Consider the following 22,451-nt stretch of genomic DNA (forward strand, 5'->3'; position numbering starts at 1 on the left):
TGATTTCTCATCGTCGAAAGGTTAATCTATAATATCAAATTATTTTGTTGACAAATTGCTAAGATTGTGAAATTTTAGGACCAAATGCTTATTATTTTGTATAATACTTAGATTGTTTGAACTCTTAATTTGGTTTGATGTGTGTTGCAGTTTGATATAATTTGTGCTGGATAGTTAATTTATTTTTTAGGTTAGAAAACACAACAATACCTCAGTTTATATCAGACAAACAAACAAAGCAGATTACCTTAGGTAAAATATATTATGGGTGATACATCTTCTCTACACACAACTAGTCTCTTTATTCAAACTTTGAGACCGGTTAGAGTTTTTAGTGATTAAAATACTAGGAGACAACCTTTTTTTTTTGTACTGATAAGAAATAAAAATTCCTTGTTTTTCCCCAATCACTAGAGAGATCCCGACTCGAGAGAAATATCATCACAATGTTGTACACGTGCGTCATCGACCAAGCAAATCCAAAAACCATCTCTAATTATTGTGCGTCTCTTCTTCCACAATAGTAAAACACAATAAATAAATTCCTTGATTCGCATTATAAGCAACTACAATCAACAACTTAGCATTCTACTTACCATAAAGGTGAGTATCGTTAATACTAATTAGAGAATGATAATATTAAAACCTATCAATTAAAGCATTAAATGCTCAAAATGCTCTCTTAAATATTGTCTTATAGCCATCAACTATTTTATGATCCAAAGTGACAATTGTTCTAGGATTTGAATATCTAATGGCTAGTAGAATACTAGATAAGTTTTGAAATGACTCTTTATGTGTACCAAATAACAACTCTAATATTTTATGTTTAACTACCCACACCTTTCAATAAGAGACTTTATGCCCATAATACCTCTTCACAGTATCTTGAATCATTGCAACACTCATATTTAATTCTCTCTTTGTAATTGTCAACATCACCTTAGTAATTAAATATGAGTCAATTTGATGATGGCGTTGCAAAACAAAAGAGTTTTAACATGTGTGTAACCCTTTTAATTTTGAGATTTTCCATATATCAAATCTTTAGTGTACCCCTACATAAATACCATCTATAAACCAGTTCCTAAACACACTGCAACTGAATATAGGTTTTTGTTGAACAATGAACCTTGTACTGCAAAGAATTCTTTATATGCCACCATTTTACTATATTAACACATTCAAACTTGTCCTTATATCTTTTTCCAACCTCTAATTCATTAACTGATAAGCTCGAATGTCTGTGATTATCAGCTCAATCATGGCATTCATATTGATCATTCACACTCACAACCTTAGAGTCAGGACTAGGAGGTGCCATGTATTGATTAACAGGCTTAACTAACTCAATATCTCAATCATCCTCATCGTCCCCATCTTCCCCCTCAACCATAACTCTATCAATGTGACGCTCATTTTTGTCATTATTTGGTTTGAATTCTCTATAAAAATATGAAGAAAATGTCATACCTAATTGCGATTCCATATTAACAATTCTTTGCACTCATATTTGTCTACTGGCATTACTACCTAACCTAGATGGACCAGCTGCTCATAATGCTTATATGATTCTTTGAGAGTTACTTGAAGATCAGGTCAACTCTATAATATAAGAGTTTCCTCGTCTAGGTCTACTATTCATATAGAGCTCTAGCATATTAACCTTATTAATCCTCAAAAACCCAAACATTGAATTCACACCCTTGTCACTACAGATTGCTACACCGATATAATAAGTTTGATTGACCCTAGTTTGTAACATCATCCAAGTAATCCTTACATCTATTTCAAATATATTCAAGTCAAGTCAATCATATAACATTCTTGATAACTCATTAAGGGACATGTTTGATGTAACAATAAAGAATTCATGCCTTCCTCCATTATAAATGATATCATTGTCAATATTGATAAGGATACTATTATATAAGCATAATATTTTTAAATTATCAAACATTCTATAATTTATCAACAAAACCATAATATTAATATAATCAGCTAAAACCTAAATTCATCAAATTAATTATCGAATACCTACATTCATCAAATTTCACTACCATAAAAAAAAATTATCAATCAAATTCATGTATTTCATAGCTAGTATTATTATTTTATACATAATTCAATATAATTCATAATTTAACATAATTCAACATTAACTCTTTCATCATGTAATTTTGTTAATTCACAATCAACAATAACAAAAAAAACATTAATTATTTAACAAAATAACCTAAATATCAACTTAAAATATATCTAATTAACATAATCCATAACTTAACCTAAATCAGCACTAACTAATCAAATATATAATTTTATTAATTCACAGTCAACAACAATCTAAAATCATTAATTATTTTACAAGATAACCTAATCATATCAAACTAACAACTTATATTACATCTAATCAACCTAATTTCTAATTCAAAACCCTAACATTCAATAAAATCAAATTAATATATATTAAACATTAATTACATCAAATTCATTAAGTGTCCAATGAAATCATAAATATTATCTGCGACTTTCAAATACCATCTATAATACATGAAAGTAAAAGTGTATTAGATCCCTAATTATTTTGTCAACTATATCACCTTTCTATTTTTTACTGTGCTAAAGTATTTTGAAATCAAAACCATCCATCCTTGCGAAGAGGAACAAATAGTAATTGGACCAAAAAAAACAAAAAGGCTCTTGCATGACCGACAGACAGGGCAAAATGCAGCTGGTAGGCTCAAAGGCTGCCTCGACAAATGCGAATGCAGTGTCTAGACATGCCACGCAACGGACCCAACGGCTAGTTTTCTCTTCACTCCCATCTATAAAAAGGGCCATCGTTGATTCAAGGATACTTATCTTTTTTTCTCGTAGCTCCATCATATCTATTTATCTCTTCTTTCTCGCCCTCGAAAAAAAAAAAAAAAAGCTTTCACAATCTGTTAAATGGCTTCACATAAAGCTGCTTTATTATCCTCGGTATTGATTGTTTCTCTCTTCGTTACCTTCACAGAAGCTAGAGACTTCATGGTTGGAGGCAAAAATGATTCATGGAAAATCCCTTCCTCTGAGTCTGATTCACTCAACAAATGGGCTGAGGCTTCACGTTTCCGAGTTGGAGACACACTAGGTACATATTCATAAACGACAATTCAATTTTAAGCCCCCTTTCCATCATGGGGTTTCTCTGTTTCTTTCAAATTTTCGATTTTATTGTCTGAGTTTTAGTATAATTTCCAATTATTTTCTGTCTCTATCTTTGTTTTGTTTAACCCTTTTTCTTTGCACAGTTTGGACTTATGATCCCAAAAAGGACTCGGTACTTCAAGTGATCAGAAAAGATTATGAAACCTGTAATACATCAAGTCCTCTAGTTACTTACAAGGATGGTAACACGAACGTGAAGCTTGACAAGTCAGGGCCATACTACTTCATAAGCGGAGCTGATGGGCATTGTGAGCAGGGACAAAAGTTAATTACTGTGGTTATGTCAATGAGAAGCCATTTCATGGGTATTTCTCCAGCACCTTCTCCGGTAGAATTTGGAGGTCCTGCGGTGGCTCCAACTAGCACTGGTGGTGTGAATTTGAGGGGTAGTTTGGGGTTGATTTTTGGGGTCTTGACAGGGGTGATTCTGTTCTGAGGAATGATAGTCAACATTTGGGTTACAAGGATTTAATTAATTAATTTATTTAGCTGGTCCGATTATCTTAGTTGTGCCAGAAAAGTATTTCTGTTTTATATATATGTATGAGATGTTCCTTGATATTATCAGCAACAATCCAGGAGTTTGCTCTCTCAAGATGGGGAAAAGCCAAAGACGCCTACTTGATTTTCATAATAAACCTTGCTGCATAGGCAATTAGGCAATGCATGAACACATTTCGGCCAGACAGTGCTTTTAAAAGTTTTTTTTTTAATTAATTTTTTTAAAAATATTTTTAAATAAAAGGTAATGCTAAATTATAACCTGTTTGTCCATAAGAGGAATACAAAAAACCACAAAGAAACAATTTTAGAATTAGTCAACACAACTAATTAAGGCACAATAAAATCAACAAGACACCATAGATATTGGATGGATCGGAGTAACTTACATAACAAAATCTCCTGTGTATTTTAAAAAACCCTCCAATACTTAATTTAATTTAGCAAAGGAGTTTAAGATGCAAAAGCTAGAAACTATACATACATACATACATACATACATACCTAGAAACTATATATATATATAATAAGTGTTTTTGTGTGTAGTAAAGAGTTAGGGAGATTTTACCTGTATCATTGAGTATTTAAATACCTAATCCATTATATTACCAAGAAAGACAAAGTACAGCTCATCATCACATGGTGACACCGTTAATGTAGCTCATTTTGAAGTCTTTAAAGTTTTTTTTTTTTTTAATATTCAGCTTAACAACTTTATATGAAATTAACAGTGGATAATAAATTTAAATAAACATGCATTGCCATCCACTTATATATATATATATATATTTGAATAATAATCATTACTCCACTTTTTCATTTTTTATCCTTGTATAGTTGAACTGAAGTTATCTATTTTTAATATTTTTTAATTTTTTTAATGAACTTTTATCATTCATTTAGTTTTTATTTAACCTCGTATAGAAGCATTATGATTATAAATATTTAAAATTTGTAATCTTTTTTTTCTTTTTCTTATTTATATTGAGTTCATTTTTTATGTCAAATTCCACTACTTTGTTGTTTTATTGAATTTATCTTTTTGTTTTTTTTTCATAGTTTTTAAACCCTGATGTAAACTCTATATTTTTTAAAAGGATTTTCTACCATAAAAGTTAGGAATAAATTATTTTTTTATTATAGTTTCATGTCATCACATTACTCAATAGACTTTTCACCATTTTCTTTTTTATTCAAAACAAATTGATCCCATCATATCAGTGCATATCATGTAAAATCAATTACAATACTTTTTTATATTTTGTATAGTAATAATAGTCAAAGATCCAATCAACTTTTTTTTTCACTCTAGATATGCCTTTTTTTTCATTCTTTCTTTGGACAACATGTATTAAAATACCCAAAATTTGTGTTAATCTTTGAATCATTTATCATTATTTATATATTTTGATTATAATAATTAAATTAAAATAAACTAATAATATACTTGGTTATTAATACATGTCAAATAAATATATATAAAGATCATTAACTAGCATGAAAAAACCAACTAATCAACAAGTACAAAATGCTTAACAATATTTATATATTTATATCATTCTTATCACCATCACCTCCATTAACGGTAATGTTGAAAAAAATCATTATTATTATTATTTTAAATTCTTAGAAGAATTGTTTTGTTCCTTAGTTATTTTTATTCATGTTTAGTTTTGGGAGTCAAACATTATATATGGTAGTTTTATTCATGAATATCTATAAGAACTCTAAATTATTTATTGAAATTCCTTTTTCTCTTAGAATAGACATAAGATTAATTAATATAAAAAAGGTTATTTTGGGTCCACCCTTATTCAACATAATTCACTTGTATTGTTTTCTTCGCAAGCAATAGCTGCTGTAATTCTCATATTCAGTCTCCCATCTTTTGGTGACGATATATTAACTTCTTGTTCTCTTTTTTTCAATATAATCTCTTCGAATAATAATCTAATATATAATTATTTCTTTCTCCGTCTTTATAGAAAAAATACGAAGGGTTCGAATTGTTTCAATATATATATATATATATATATATATATGTATAGTTTCTGCAATTCAGAGAAATTCAGATGCGAACATAGATCGAATAAAAGCTGCTACTCCTACGATGATCCAAAGCTTTTGGAATTCATTCAAGGTCTTAAAATCTATAGGACGTATTTAAGCAATAAAATATTAAATTATCCAGCTTCGTGAATAAAATATTATCCTGGCACTGCAGCATTGAACCTAGAGGCCTACGTACGTATATTCAGGCGCTTTGGAAATACACTCAAGTTTCGCGCGGGTTCGAGTTAAAAAATTTCTAATATAAATAAAGAATATTCATGCTATGTTAATATTTTTTTAAAAAAAAAACTTGAAGATTCTAATTATAATTCAACCTAGTGTGATAAGCTTAATTAATTTAATTATACAGTTAAAAAAACATCAATACTAAATAAATAATAAATAAAACAAATAACTACAAATATTATGGAAATATATTTTTCAAATATTATAAATATTTTGAAAAGATTTTTAAAAACAAAATAAAACCAGGATAATTATATAGAAAAAAGTAAGAAAAATTTTAAATTCAATTCCAAGCAAATAAAGGGATTAAATTAAAAAAAAAAAAGGGAAACATCAAGACAAACCAGGAAAAAACTGTAAAAATAGCTAGATCTACCAAACCTGTGTTTAAGATGCTAATTATATTTTCCTATGATTTAAGACTCAAAAACTAACCCAAATGGTACTTCTGAATATGCCTCTTTCCCCCAATTCTGATCCCAAGTCCCAAACGAGGTATTTGCTCTTCATCGTGTAGAAACAAACAAACCAATTCCTTTCAGGTTGCACCAAACAATTAATCAATCTTCACTGACGAGTAGATGAGCCTGGTAAACCAAAAGCAGGCATAGAAGCCAATTGTTCCGGTCAGCACAAAGAAAGCATACGAGGCAATCAGCATGTAGCCAAAGTATAAGATCCCAGACACTGGTTTTGTAATATCAAGCTTCGTGAAGAAGTAGAAAGCAGCATAGAGGAAGAGGTAAATTGCAGAGGACCCTGATGTCAGGTAAGACCTCCACCACCAGAGGTAGTCCTCGCTGCACAGTTGGAAGTAGCAAAGCACAATTGTGATCTCAGCACAAGTGACAATGAGGATGATAAAGACAATGAATAGGAAACCAAAAATGTAGTAGAACTGATGCAGCCATATTGATGTAAGGATGAAGAAGAGCTCAATAAAGACAGCTCCAAATGGAAGAACGCCTCCAGTTAGAATAGAGAAAACCGGGTTCATGTACCAGGCCTGTTCAGGAATCTGCCTTGGGATCTTATTGGTTTTCACTGGATCCTCGATTGCAGGCTTCTTGAAACCAATATAACTACCAGTAAAGACAAGTGGAACTGAAATGCCAAACCATAAGAATACCAGCGCAAACATGGTTCCAAAAGGCACTGCCCCAGATGACTTCTCACCCCATATTAGAGCATTCAAGACAAAGAAAATGGCAAATACTATTGAAGGAAACATGAAAGCTGTTTTCAGAGTAATTTTCTCCCATTGTGTTCCCTTGAACATCTTATAAAGACGAGCTGAAGCATATCCAGCAAAAAGACCCATAAATACCCAGAGGAAGAGCATGGCTGTCATCAAACCACCACGATTTGATGGAGAGAGGAAACCAAGAGCAGCAAATATCATAGTAACAAGGATCATCCCAAAAAACTGAACCCCTGTCCCAACATAGACACACAGTAAATCTGAGTTTGTTGGAGGGCGGAAAACATCCCCATGGACCAATTTCCATCCTGTCTCCTCTTGGGCTTCTTCTTGGGTCTCCAGTTGGTTGTACTTGGAGATATCCCGATAAAGTGTCCGCAACATGATCATAGCCACCATCCCCGAGAGGAAAAGAACAATCATTAAAGAATTGACAACAGAGAACCAATGAATTTGATCATCAGCCATCAAAAGATAGGTATCCCACCGAGAAGCCCACTTCACATCACTTTCCTGCAAGGTAAAACAATACAGAAGCCAACAGTAGAAAGTGACACTATAAGCCAGGGTCATAGCATCAGCGATAAAAGATGTTTTTCTACAAGAAAGTATAGGACTTGACCTCAAATGCAACATCGTATGTAAATATTACATCCTTCTTATCCTCAATCACTTGAGGAGAATCGGAGCTAGTAACTGCAAGCCTTGCATGGGGATCACAGGTTGTTAGGCGCATATTCTCATTCTTCCACTCACCATCATACTGATGCTTAACACTGGATTCATTAAAATAGCCAAGTCTTAGAATTAAAAAGCAGACTATAATTTCAGAGACAGTGAGAAGCATAGAATCGTAGAGTATAACCTGAATGGTTTGACTTCAAACCCAACAATCCTGGCTAAATCTAACTGAGAATCTTTGTGATATTTGACAGTAAATGTTAAGTGATTGTGGATAAAATGTTTTAGATCTTCGCTCTACAGATAAATAAATTGCTTTAGTAAGTGCTAATCAGCAATCAATAATAATAATCAAAACAGATTTGATAAATCAAGAACTTACCCCAGCATACTGCCCTTTAAGACCAACATGAAAGCCATGCTGATACACAACTGCATTTTCCTGATCAGACCTTCGAATGGGTACAACAAGTGGTAGATTGTCCAAAATCCTGTTCCATTAAGCATTTATGCCAGAAAGTCAGAAGAGGTGTTATTCACATTAAAAGAAAAAGAAAAAAGAGCATGAAATTAGCACTCACATGTTGACACGGTAATCATCGTCAATCTTTTCCTTGAATTCTTTTACTGTTTTTGCATTAAGGGTTATACGACATAAAACTCTGCACTGCAGTGGTTCTCTCATTTGAAACTGCAACAAAATGTTTATGTCATCCACACAGCAGCCACAGAAGACCACATGTGCTAAGAGAGCCAACTGGCAAGCTACAGCTTACCACATAAGGAGAGTTTTCAATGCGATCACCACGAAGAACTTCCCCAAGATTCTCTGCACTGTCAACTATATGTTTTGGAGGACAATATGGGAGTGAATAGTAAGAGTACGGAAGTTGTGTTTTTGTAGAAGTCAGTTTGTTTACTTTCACCTTTAACTCAGCCCCCTGTGATGGTAAAATGCAACGTTAAGACTTGACAGGAATAAAGAGATGAAAACCAAAATAGATTGAGCTTTACTTCATCAAATGGAAAACATATATAAAACATAAGATAGAAACTATTAAGGAGACGATGCTTGATGTATCCACAATAAGATGACTGAGTAAAAAATCCTATCAACATAATTCAGTGAGGGTAACTAAATTCACAAGCACTAGGGCATTCAACTGGGAAGCATCACCACAATCCATTTACAAAGCACATATTGAAAGGGTTAATGGATATAGGAATTCATAAAAATTCAAGCATTGAAATGACAATCAATATTAGGGAGCTTGGCTTTGATGGTAACAAGGAATATGCGAGATTCACTCAGTTTCCTCCTACCGCCACCACCAATCTCTTCTCCATACACCACAAACACTTAGACCAAACAACAGCATCATCATACATACATGTGGAAGCCTGATAAATTGGGGACCCCAAATTCAAAGTATCAATATTTGGAGTCAAACTGTTTGATCTCACTCAGTTCAGAGGGTTAAACTAAGTCATTGACAAAAAGATACATGTGTCGCTCTAGAAAACAGCAGCTAAAGATACAACCACAAAAGTTTAACATAACTCAGCCAGTAAAGTCATGCGAGATCACTACGAAAAGTTAAGAGTTGGATATAGTTTAGGGGGGAAGAGAAGCACCACTAGTTATGTAGCTCAACCTCCTTCCTTCCCTTGCTAATTCCTTTTTATATTTTTCTGTCTTCATATTTTCCATCGGCCTCTCCTCAAAATCACTTGAAATTTCTAAGTTACCTGATTTCCATTACAAAATCAGATTTTTATGCTTAACCATTATTTTTCACTTCCAGATTGCAAAATCCCAATCTTTTTTTTTTATCAGGAATAAAAGAGCAAGCAAAAACTTCCCAATCATGCATTAAAAAAATTTAAAATTAATCCCATAAAATAAGAAAAGAAGAAGAATCAACAGTTGTCAAAAAATAAAATAACAAAGAAAGAAAGAACAAAACAACCCATGCAAAAACAGTCAATCAAGAAACGGAAAAGAAAAACAGAAGATCTAACCCAGGAAAAAAAAAAGTAGATGCATATGTATAAGTAAAAGTAGAGGGTAAATTACAGTAGAGAAATCCTGAGGGGCAACACCAGGGAGATAGAAGGAACAAGAGTGATAGGCTAATAAGAGCAAAAGCAACGAAGATGATGTGAAAGAGACCCCTAATCTCAGCGCGAGAGAACCTCTCGCCATGCCTGCTATTTTGCTAACTAAATCAGAGTTTCTTTCTTAGTTCAGCTTCTTTGTTTTCTCTGTGTTTCTGCTTTGGCAGTGAGAAATGGGAATGGAGGAGGAGGAACTGCGTGCGTGCGTGCGTGGTTTTTTCGTTGTTTGTTCTTTTCTGTTTTTAATAAAGAACTAATTACTAGTGTGTTCTTCCTGCCCAATTGGACATCAACCGATTAATGCTTCAACATCCTAGGCGATTATTTATCGACTGTTATTATTATTATCGTTATTATATTTTATAAAATGATGTTAGTTTTTTTAAAATAAAACATTGCTGTTTGTATAAATATTTTTTTAAAAAAACTATAATGTTATTATTTTATATAAATCTTTTAAAAAAAATTATTTTAAATAAAAAAATTTAAAGTTGATATAATCTATAAGAGGTCAATTAAGTCGTAAGTGAAATATTATATTATTAAATTTAACTAATTTTTTTTAGGTTATGTGTTAAGTCAGTAAATTACTAAATTAGATCATGTTTAATAATTATATTATAAATTATCAGATTATTAATTATATTTGTGTTGATTTTTTATTAAAAAAAACAAATAATTAAGTTAGTCATTTTTCATCTAAAAAGTATTTTTTACATTAAAAAATAATTCATATTTAAGGGAAAATTGTAATCATTATAATGCTAATTGAAACGGATTTTGGAAACAACTAATTATTTTGATAGATAATTATCTTGAGAATAAAATAACTTTTGATTTGGAGAGGATATGTGTTATTTAAAATTTTGAATTAAACTAAAAAATCAAAAACAATTATATTTCAAAAGGTGTATTGTTCCCAATAGCATAATATTTTGAATTGTCTTGTTGGGAACAATTTACATGGTCATGTTTTTTCCAATAGCACAAAGTCATTAACTATATAATTTCTTGTATTATTTTTTGCACTATTTTATTAAAATTTCTTGATTTATTTTAGCTTAAAATAAAATACTCAAAAATCAAATAACTAGATTATATGGTGGAAATCGAGACTTGTACCTAAATTCATTTATAAATATGCTTTCCTTTTCATTTCCATAAAAGGAAAAAAAACAAAAGAGTTTTTCTTTTTTAATAGTTCAATGAACGTCCTTATCATCTGATATAAGCAAACCACTAAAATAAAAGACAAATTCTCTGCAAGTATAGATTTTTTTTTTTAATTTACCTTGAGATGATGCTTTTACTCTTCCCTAAAAAATATACAAGTCTTGGTTTCGAAGGTCCTTTAAATTTTTACACCATACATTATTCATTAAAAAATTATTTAAGATATATTTTTTTCACACTATAATAATATAATTATCCTTAAAATAAAAAATTTATAAAAATTACATGGAGTAAATAAGTCATTTTGTTTATTGATGTACAATAAATTTAACAAATATATTTTTAAAGTAAAACAAAAAATTAAATATAGGAACAGGGCTTAAAGCTTTTTTTTTTATTGGTTTTTTGGTAATTATCAACTTAATCAAAAAATACATGTCTTTTTATATTAATTAAATATTATTTATTTTTAAAAAGTTATTAATGTGTGTTTTATATACATTGACATGTAGGAGACATTCACGCACTTTAAATAGCATGTGTAGCACCTCCTAGTGGCAGAAGATGTCATTCCATGTGTCATTTCATCCTTTATCTTCTAATGCGATACATATAGATAAATATTAAATGGTTTTTCACTAGTCGACTTTTTTTTTTCTCTTTTTTATTTAGAAAATACAACTTAATTCTTTTTTTATTTTTTTTATATTTCAACTTTAGTTTTTATTCTTTTAATTCTTAGTTTTTATCGTTTGCTATTCTGTTAAAGTTTTATTTATTTTCAATTTAGTCATCAATTCTAATTTGTCATAAATAATGTTTTAAATTTAATCATTCTTCTTTTAATTTCTAGTTATTTTCCTTGGTCATTTTATCAAGGTTTTGGTGGTTTACAATTTAATCATTCAATCCATATTTATAGTGTTTTATTTTTTCTAATTTCATCCTTATTCTTTTAATTTTATTTTTATCTTTTTGTTGTTATTTTTTATTTTCAATTTAACCCACCAATCAAAGAATTGTTCTTGCCCTCTAATTTATTTTTTATTTTTATTTTCACCTTTTTTTTAATTGATATTTTTTCATTTTAGATCATTTCATATAATTGATTTTTTCCTCTAATTTTATTATTTAGAATTTAATTTGTGAAGGATTGAACTTTTTAGTCTTTTCATATATGGTGCTTCCAATCTAATGACATGTGTTATAGGTTTTAAAAATTATTTATTGCATAGTTTTCAAACCCGACTTAAAAATCAACTCTAGACAAGTCCCTAGTCATAGGTCAAGTGGGTTTCCCCAAGTTAACTTATGTCAACTCAATTTTTTATTTTATAAAAAATAACATCATTTTGAGGAACAAAAAGAAAAGAAAATTGTCAATAGGTTTTGATTGGTTTTTTTCAAGGTTAATTGGATTACAAGTCAACCCTGTTTTTTGATCGGATCATATCTGGTCATTTATCCCATTATTTTTATTGAAATCCGACTCAACCTAGGGCTCAGATAATGGAACAAACCTCTAAATTGAGTCAGGTTTTAAAATAGTGATATGTTAGATTTTCCCGATCTAATTATTTAAGTTGTAAATTTTGCTAATTAAACTTAATTAACTCGTTTCTTATTACTCATGTTATATCTTTATCATAAAACTTCGGCTTTACTCAAGCCAACTTTTTTTCTTCTCTTTTTGCTCAATTACATATAAAGTTTTATTTAATGAATTTTGTCAACTAGATTATGTGTTGGAAATTGAGACTTATACCTAAATTCATTCGCAAGTAAGCTTTTTATTTGATTTCCATAAAAAAAAAAAGAGTTTTTCTTTTTTAATAGTCCAATAAACATCCTTATCAATATATATATATATATATATAAAATATAAACCAACTATAATAAAAGACAAATTCTCTACAACTATAGATTTTTTTTTTATTTACCTTGAAATGATGCTTTTACTCTTCCCTCCAAAATATACAAGTCTTGGTTTTGAAGGTACTTCAACTTTTTTACACCATATATTATTCATTAAAAAATTATTTGGGATATAATTGTTTTTTTTTTCAACACTAAAATAATATAATTACCCTTAAAAGAGAAAATTTATAAAAACTACATGAAGGAGTAAATAAGTTATTTTATTTGTTGATGTACAATGAATTAACTGGTATGTCCTTAAGGTAAAAAAACAATTAAACATCAAGGGCCTTCAAGATTTTTTTCATTGGTTTTTTTGTAATTATCAAGGTAATCAAGGGCATGCATGTCTTTTTATATGAATTAAATATTATTTAATTTTAAAAAGTTATTGGCGTATATTTTACATGCACTGACACATTGCAGGCGACCATGCACTTTAGATGGTGCGTGTGGCATCTTCTAGTGGCATAAAATATCATTTCATCATGTAATAAGATACGTCGTCTCGTCCTTTTTCTTCTAGTGCGGTGCATATAGATAAATACCGAATGGTTTCTAACTAGTCGATCTTTTTTTTTTCTTTTCTCTCTCTTACCTAGAAAATACAACCTAATCCTTTTTGTTTTTTGGTATTTCAACTTCAGTTATTAGTCTTTTAATTTTTAGTTTTTTCCTTTGCTTTTCTATTAAAGTTTTATTTATTTTCAATTTAATCATCAATTCTAATTTGTCATAAATGGTGTTTTTAATTTGATCAATCTTCTTTTAATTTTTTATTATTTTCCTTGGCCATTTTGTCAAGGTTTTTTTTTATGGTTTTCAATTTCATCATTCAATCTATATTTATAGTGTTTTGTTTTTTTTCTAATTTCATCCTTATTCTTTTGATTTTTTTTTCTCCTTTTGTAAATTTTTTTTATTTTCAATTTAACCTACCAATCAAAGAATTGTTTTTGCCCTCTAATTTATTTTTTATTTTGATTTCCACTCTCATTCTTTTAAATGTAATTTTTTATTTCAAATCATTTAATGTAATTGATTTTTTCCTCTAATTTCATCAGTTAGGATTTGATTAATTAAGGATTGGACTTCTCAGTTTTTTCATGTATAGCGTTTCCGATCTAATGATATGTGTCATGAGTTTTAAAAGTTATTTATTGCATGGTTTTCAAACCCGACTTAAAGATCAACCTTATACAAGTCCAAAGTCATGAGTTAAGTGAGTTTCCTTGAGTTAACCTATGTCAACTCAATTTTTTTATTTTATAAAAATATAAAAATAACATCATTTTGAAGAAAAATAAGAAAAGAAAAATGTCAATAGGATTTGATTGGGTTGTTTCAAGGCTAATTGGGTTATGGTTCAACTTTTTTTTTTATCATATCATATTTAGTCAATTGCACTTTTAAGTACTAATCACCAACTCAACCTAGGGCCCAAAAATTATCCCATTATTTTTATTAAAGCCCAACTCAACCTAGGGCCCAAAACATGGAACAGATCGTTGAGTTAAGTCAAGTTTTAAAATAGTGAAATGTTAGATTATCCTAATCTAATTAGTTGAGCCATAAATTTTGTTGGTTAAATTGAATTGACTCATCTCTTATTACTCACAATATATGTTTATCATTCAACCTTGGCTTTACTAAAACCATCTTTTTTCTACCTCTTTTTATCCAATTACATACTTCCAGGTTTTTTTAATAATGTTATCATGGTTTGTTTTTTAAAAATATCTGTCTATTCATTGGCGTTGTGATTTTCTTATCATCTCATTAAAATATAACTAACTTATTCAATCTTGTGAAGGATATAAGCCAAATCGTTTTATGATTTTATTTTTAAAAAAACATGCAAGTGATACCTAGACATCACTTTTTACACACATATCAATATGACCCTATAGTGGACTGCTGTGGAGCATGACCTAAAGTTAATTCTTTACCTATAATAGCATCACAAATGGACATAGTTAATTACAACAATTTACAGCTGCTTTTCATTTGTTTCATGTGTCAACATAAAGATTTAGAGTTTTTTTTTTTTCAAATTAACAAGGTCAACAAAATTAAAGGAGAAAAAACTGGATGGGCACAATAAATACTAAGAACACTTTTAACTCCTTTTCTACTGTGAGCTTTCCTCAACTCCTAGTCTCTTTACCTCCTTCTTCCACCATAAAAAATGACGCACTATTTATTTGCACTCACTACCATCACATTGTTATTTTTATCACCATCATTTACACCACTTCTCTTTTAACAATTTCTAGTTTGCACTTAATCTCTCACTTTTAATTTTATGGATTTTGTTGTGATTTGATGATTATGTTAGGGTTTATTTTGTTATTTTAGGGTTTAGTTGAATTTGGATAAATTAAGTATACCTAATGTTAATTGGGTATAAATTAAATTAATTAGGGATAAATTTGATGAATTAGGGTTTTAGTGATTATATTAGGGTTTAGTTGAATTTAAATCAATTAAGTATAAATTATATTAATTAGGTATAAATTACATGAAATGAGGTGATAAATTACTTCAATTAGGTATAAATTTCATGAATTAGGGTTTTGTTGATTATGTTAGGGTTTATTTAATTAGGTTACAATTTAGTTGGATTTATATCAATTCGGTATAAATCATGTAAATTAGGTATAAATTACATCAATTAAGTTGATAATTACTTTAATAAGGTATAAATTTAATGAATTAGTATTCTGTCGATTATATTAGGGTTTATTTAAATAAGGTTAGAGTTTAGTTCAATTTAGATAAACTAGGTATATATTATGTTAATTATGTATAAATTACATTAATCATAAGTGTGGATTTTAGATGCAGCTCCAATTATTATGTAGTCAACTAATTATATTATTAGTTTTAATAAAAATATTAACATTAAAAGAATTGTGTTTTTATCATTATCAGCATAATTAAACAGAAACAATGTTGGCTCTAATCACGTCAAAGAAAAGATTATACATTTCGAGTATGAGAGTGACCACCTAACTAAGTTTGCAAGATTAATTTTTAAATAAAAGAACTGAGATGATAAGGTGGTAGTTGATCCCCCATGATCTCATAACTGCAACCACCTTGCTAACATTTAATGTACCTTATAATTGGGGTTACATTGATAATTATATATCTATTATTTTGGGTTCATCTTCTCGTACTAGAATAATTTTAGGATAATTTATATTGTTAACTTTAAACATTTGATAATTCTCCCACATCAGTTCTTATATAAAAAAAATCTTTTCGATAATAATCATACAACTCTTCAAAAGTTTCTATGGGACTCTTATCTAACATGATATTTATATTTTTCTTTGTTTTTACTTCTTTTTTTTCCCTCCCAAAACCTCATGTATATAATAGTGTTTTATAAATACCTTTAAAAATTAAAAATACTCAACATTAATATTGAAAAATTATATCAATGTTGGTTTTCATTAGTTATTTATAAATGGTTACCAAGAAACCTTTTTATGAACACTAGATTTGACATTGAAAAACTTTGAATTATAAAGATAGAGTTGGATATTGCAAAATTTATAAGGATTAAAATATAGTTTACATTTTATTTAACAAGAAAAGATTTGTTTCGTCTAAGATTCATTGCTAATTTAGTGCATATACGATAACTAATCTTAATCATTTTTAAGTTACAAAAAACACATACATATATAATGTTCTCATTTTTTTTTATTATTGATTGTTTATAATTCTCTTTTTAATCAAAACTTACGTGTGAAATTGTCTTAAAGTTGTACATCTAGATAACTTGTTTGGTTAGTCATTGTAGAAGAACATGTCACCATGATATATCAAAATCAAGATGCAAATGAACAAACATTATGTAACAATCATCTTATTTGTTAATTAAATATATTTCCATTAGTTAAGCATGTAAATCTATTTAAAAAATCAAATCCTTTATAATAGAATAAGTTTAAATAAAATCTATTTAAATTCCCTGTAACTCACAAATCAATGATAAAAAGATATTCCATAACTTAACATTAATTCTTATATGGTATCAGAGCACCATTAAAAGATTAATGTTTAATCTGTTTTTTATTTTCTTTTTCATTTTCTAATAGCCTCATCTTTCTTTTTTACCACAGTAATACCTTTAACTCTTCCACCCTTCTTCAATTTACCTTTAACAATTAGTGTAAAACTCAATTACTCTAATTATCCTATTTGGAAAGCAAAGGCTATACTATATTTTCATGGTCTAGCCATTTTTTTGGTATCTTAATGGAATTGTTTAGCCCCTTCCTCAATAAATTGATGACTTAAATCCCTCGCCAAGCAATACTGCTAAAATATCAAATCCTCAATATGACTAGTAGCTTCATCACGATTATTTAATCATTGCCACTATCAATGCTTCTTTTACTAAGGATGTTCTCTTCTAAGTCATGTCATATACCACCTCTTATGATGTATGGCTTGATTTAAACACAATCTTTCATCCATTTTGTATGTTCAAGTTGCTCAACTTCACACTCAACATGAAACTATATGTAAATGAGTTATGTCTGCTAAGGATTGCTTTCTTTCTATTAAATATATGGTTGATGAACTTGCACTTGTTGGACACCCTCTTAAGTGTAATGATATTCTCACTTATGTTCTTAATGGTTTTGGTCAAGAGCATAATTCCTTGGGCTTTATAATTATATCTTGTTCTACATTTATCTTATTAGAAAGCTTTATTTGTTGCTTCTCAACACTGAGTCAAGGATCAATCAACATTATATAACTATTAAGGTTGAGGCATCAGTGATTATAGCTACCAGATTACCCCCTTATTCTTAGTCTCACCCTACTAAAAACTATCCATCATTAACCAAGCTTATGGTAATACCTATCATGGTAAACGTTGTGGTGGTTGTTCAACTAATTGTGATCAAGCATCATACACTTATCTTATTTCTCAAGTATGCCTCAAAATAGGTCATAACACACTTAAATGCTATCATGTTTTGATCTCTCTTACCAGGATCAATCCCAATATCAATAACCTCAAGCTTTCATTATTGCCAAACATCTATATGTAGATATTGAGTAGCATTCCAACACAGGATTCACCTATCATACAACTAATAAAATGAACAATATTCATATTCAGAATGACGACTATGCTAGCCAAGATCATATTCAAGTAGCAAATGGTGCAGGTTTGAAACTTGCCCACACTAGCACTTTTACTTTATCCTTCCCATCTAAATCTTTTGTTCCTAACCAAACATTACTTGCTTTTGATATTATACAAAATCTTTTTTTAATTCAGTGTTTTTGTCTTGATAATCATGTTTTCTTTGAGTTTCATGTGTCTTTCTTTTTTATGAATGACTACTCGAGGAAAATCCTATATTACAGACCATTTCGTAATGGCCTATATAATTTCTCATTGTCACTTGCTTTTCTTCAATCATAATCTCTTTCTAGTGTTCAAGTCTCAGCCAATGTATGTCATTGGTGTCTTGGCCATGTTTTTTTTTCTTCTTATTAATAAGGCAATTTCTTTTCCAATTCCAAATAATAAACACTCTATTTGTTCTCATTGTCAAATGGTCAAGAGTCATGCTTTGCTATTTAAAAATTCACACATTTTTGTTTTGAAACCATTAGCATTATTATATTCAAATTTTTAGGGGTTAGCACTTGTATTATCCACTACTGCTACATGTTATAACATAAGTTTTATATTTGATTCCACTAAGTTCTTATGACTTTTCTCATTAAAGCTTAAATCTAATGCTTTATCACTTTTTAAAAAAATTCAAGTTATAGTTAAACATCAATTTAATATTAAATCAAAGCTATACAATTCGATTAAAGTGGCAAATATCTTAACTTAAATCAATTTCTACAAACACAAGGAATCACTCACCAAGTAACATGTCCTTATACACATCAATAGGCTGACATTATTGAACATTCATCACCAAAATGATAAAGGATGGACTTACTTTACTTGCTCATTCTAATTTACCAAGTATTTTTTGGGAAGACACTTTTATAATTATTGTTTATATAATTAATCGTTTACTAACTCTTGTTTTACAATATAACTCATCTTATGAAATGGTCAATCACTCCAAACTTGATTTCAATTTTTTATGTATATTTGGATGTGCTTGTTGGCCCTACTTACATCTATATAATAAATATAAAATGAATTTTCATTTGAAAAATTAAATCTTTATTAGTTATAATGTTGTAAATTGGGGTTATAAATATTAGATGTATCCGCTGAAAACATCTTTGTTTCTCATCATAATGTCTTTAATGAATCTTTATTTGCATATAAACCTGTACAATTTTATTATTCCTATAACTCAAAACACTTATGTTTGTCTTCTTGTTAAATTTCATATAACATCTGTTAGTTCTAATTCTTCTATAACTCTTAATGTTCAAACTGTAATGCCAATTATAAGCTATATATATGCACCAATATATTCTCAATCTGATCATACTGCATAACTTTTTATGTTAGATAATTCTAAATCAGCATGAAAATGAATTAATCCCTCCATTTTCAGCTTATAAACTTTTACCATAAAATCATAATACTCACCCTATGATTACCCACAATAAAAACAATATCCACAAACTAAAACTATCATAAGACTTCCATTCTAGACACTTTATTCCCAAAGCTCTCATGACCATTATCACTAATATTATATAAAAATTAATTTGCTATTCAAAAGCCAATATACACCTACATGAGCGAGCAGTCATGAATATAAAGTTTGATGCCTTAATAATAAATGGTACCTATAATTTATTTCCTTCTCTACCTCATGCTAATATTGTTATCTCTAAATAGGTATACAAAATTAAAAGAAAAGTTGATGATAGTGTGGAACGTTTCAAGATTCGACTAGTTACTAAGGGTTTTTATTAATAGGAGGTTGTTGATTTTATAGAAACCTCAAGTCTTTTTATGAAGCCTATAATAGTCTATATTGTGTTTATCACTTGTTGTATCTCAAATAGATGACTAAAATGTTTTTTTGCATAACCTTTTATGTGTGAATTTTTATATGGCATAACCCTCAGGCTTTCTTCATCCTCGATAACTGTAGCATATTTAAAAAATTTATAAATCTATATATGGGTTTTATGAAGCACCACGAGTGTGGTTCTCTTATTTAATTAATATATTGCAAGTTATTAGTTTTAAAGGCAGTCAACTAGATCATTCTCTATATATTTATGACTATAGTTATGTTTTTTTTTATATTCTAATCTATGTTAATGATATTATAATAACAGGTGATGACCTATTTTCACTCAACCATGTCAAACGTATACTACAAAATGATTTTCTAGTAAAAAACCTTGGTGACCTCAACTTTTTCCTTGGTATTGAAGCCATTCACAATGACATTCGACTTTATTTGTCTTAATATCATTTTATACTTAACCTTCTTCTTTTAGCAATATGGATGAATACGAACCTTATGTTACCTTTATGTCATCGTCCTAAATTTTGACTAAATTAGATGACGGTTCCTTTCATGATCCATATTTGTACATAAGTATTGTCAAAGACCTTCAATGTCTCTCTTTCATCAAGCCATAGCTTGCTTTTGTTATCCACAAAGTTAGCAAATATATTTATGATCTAAAAGAACCTAACTGGGTAGCAATCAAATGGATTTTATTATATTTAAAAAGGTATTATATTATATGACCTTTTCATTTAGTCTAATCCACAGTTTCAAATTCAGACCTTTAATGATATAAATTAGGCATCTGATTAGGATAATAGACAATCCATTAGGGTATATTATGCATACCTTGGCCAAAACTTAGTTTCTTGGAATTGTAAAAAGCAACCCAGTGTTGCTAGAAGCAACATTAAAGCAAAATATAAAACCTAACATATACATCTGCTGAAGTTCAATGGATCAAAACTTTACTTTCAAATCTTCATGTCTCGATTATACATTCTTCAATCCTTTAGTATGTGACATCACTTATCTAATAACCAATCCATTTTCCCACACATAAAAAAAAAATATTGAAATAAATTTTCATTATATTTATAATCAAGTAATGCGTGGTTAACTGAATATTCAGGTCATTTCTATAAAAAATAAGTATGTAAATGCTCTCACCAAACCATTGCCTTCTTATCATTTTCATATTCTCCGCAACAATCTTAGGGTCTACTCATTACCCCTTTGATTGTGGGGGCATGTAGAGGAACAAATCAACATGCTATGTTCAAATTAAGATTCAAAGGAACAAACATTCTATAACAACTATCTTATTTGTTAGTTAGGCATATATCCATTAGTTAGGCAGGTAAATCTGTTTTAAAAATTAAATAATTTATATCAAAATTGGTTTAGATGAACTCTATTTAAGTTCTTTATAACTCATAAATTAATGATAAGAAGATTATTTCATAACTTAACATCAAATCTTATAATCTAATATATAATATTTATTATTTACTTAATAATAATTAGTCAATTTCAATTACCAAAAAGGTTTGATTGATTGCATCATCTTACATATTAAATTATTCATTTCTTGAAAAATAATTACTTATTATCATATATATGATAGTGTAGATGAGCTTAATCCATGTTTACTAGGCCTCACACGGATGAGAGAACCTCGAATCAAATACTTGCTTAAGTCACCTTGTCATCGTAGGAAAAAAAAACAAACGAGCATGGTTAGGTCCATATTTTAGATCATCAATATGTTTTTCTTTTAATAGAAAAGCTTTAATGTCCTATAAACTATAAGTTCTTCAATTTCTCTTTTTTAATTTTCTATAGGCATATTAATTATTGTCGGTGGATTTCCTAATGGTTTTCTTATTTACCCCTAATGAGTCATTTGCTTAAAATCTTTTTTCGAAATGTACGTCATATGAAAAGTAAAGAAAAAATGATTTGCTTCTCTGATAATGGTAATGGGTTCATTAATTTAACTAGATGAGAAGAAGACATTTAAAGTTGCTTAATTTTTTGGTTAGATAGCTCAAAAATTATTATAAGGAGCTTTAAGTCGTGTGGGAGATTCACCATAGCTCAAAGAACTATTCATATTCTATTCCATTATGGATTTGCTATGATAATTTTTTTTTATTTTAATCCTTAAACTTTCTTTTTGATTGATTGCATCTTTTGAGGCTAAATGGAAGCCCAATGGTTTCGATTCTGTTGAGTAAGGGCAAGATCGAAAGAAAGGGAATTGAAGTGAAAACACGAAGGAAATGGGTTGCATTTAAAAAATGGCATGAAAAGATCACTTTGGTCCTCATACTATTCAAATTATAAACTTTCACTCCCTAAAT

The 22,451-nt window shown here is 29.1% G+C and overlaps 2 protein-coding genes across 2 annotated transcripts; one reads left to right on the plus strand and one right to left on the minus strand.

Annotated features, from left to right (window-relative positions):
- The first annotated feature begins 2,849 nt into the window (after positions 1–2,849).
- Positions 2,850–3,822, plus strand: LOC105131904 (early nodulin-like protein 3). Its single transcript, XM_011035099.1, has 2 exons — positions 2,850–3,133; positions 3,294–3,822. The coding sequence occupies exons 1-2, from the start codon at positions 2,950–2,952 to the stop codon at positions 3,644–3,646; spliced, it is 537 nt and encodes a 178-aa protein (XP_011033401.1). The 5' UTR covers positions 2,850–2,949; the 3' UTR covers positions 3,647–3,822.
- Positions 3,823–6,337: 2,515 nt separating this feature from the next.
- LOC105131905 (transmembrane 9 superfamily member 9) lies at positions 6,338–10,270 on the minus strand. Its single transcript, XM_011035100.1, has 7 exons — positions 9,969–10,270; positions 8,668–8,832; positions 8,473–8,582; positions 8,274–8,382; positions 8,076–8,188; positions 7,833–7,986; positions 6,338–7,723 (listed from the first exon to the last, which is right to left on the minus strand). Exons 1-7 carry the CDS (start codon positions 10,095–10,097, stop codon positions 6,566–6,568), a joined length of 1,938 nt encoding a protein of 645 aa, XP_011033402.1. The 5' UTR covers positions 10,098–10,270; the 3' UTR covers positions 6,338–6,565.
- Positions 10,271–22,451: the final 12,181 nt, after the last annotated feature.

The sequence above is a fragment of the Populus euphratica genome, unplaced genomic scaffold (genome assembly GCF_000495115.2).
Source record: "Populus euphratica unplaced genomic scaffold, PopEup_1.0 scaffold73.1, whole genome shotgun sequence".
NCBI classification, from domain to species: domain Eukaryota; kingdom Viridiplantae; phylum Streptophyta; class Magnoliopsida; order Malpighiales; family Salicaceae; genus Populus; species Populus euphratica.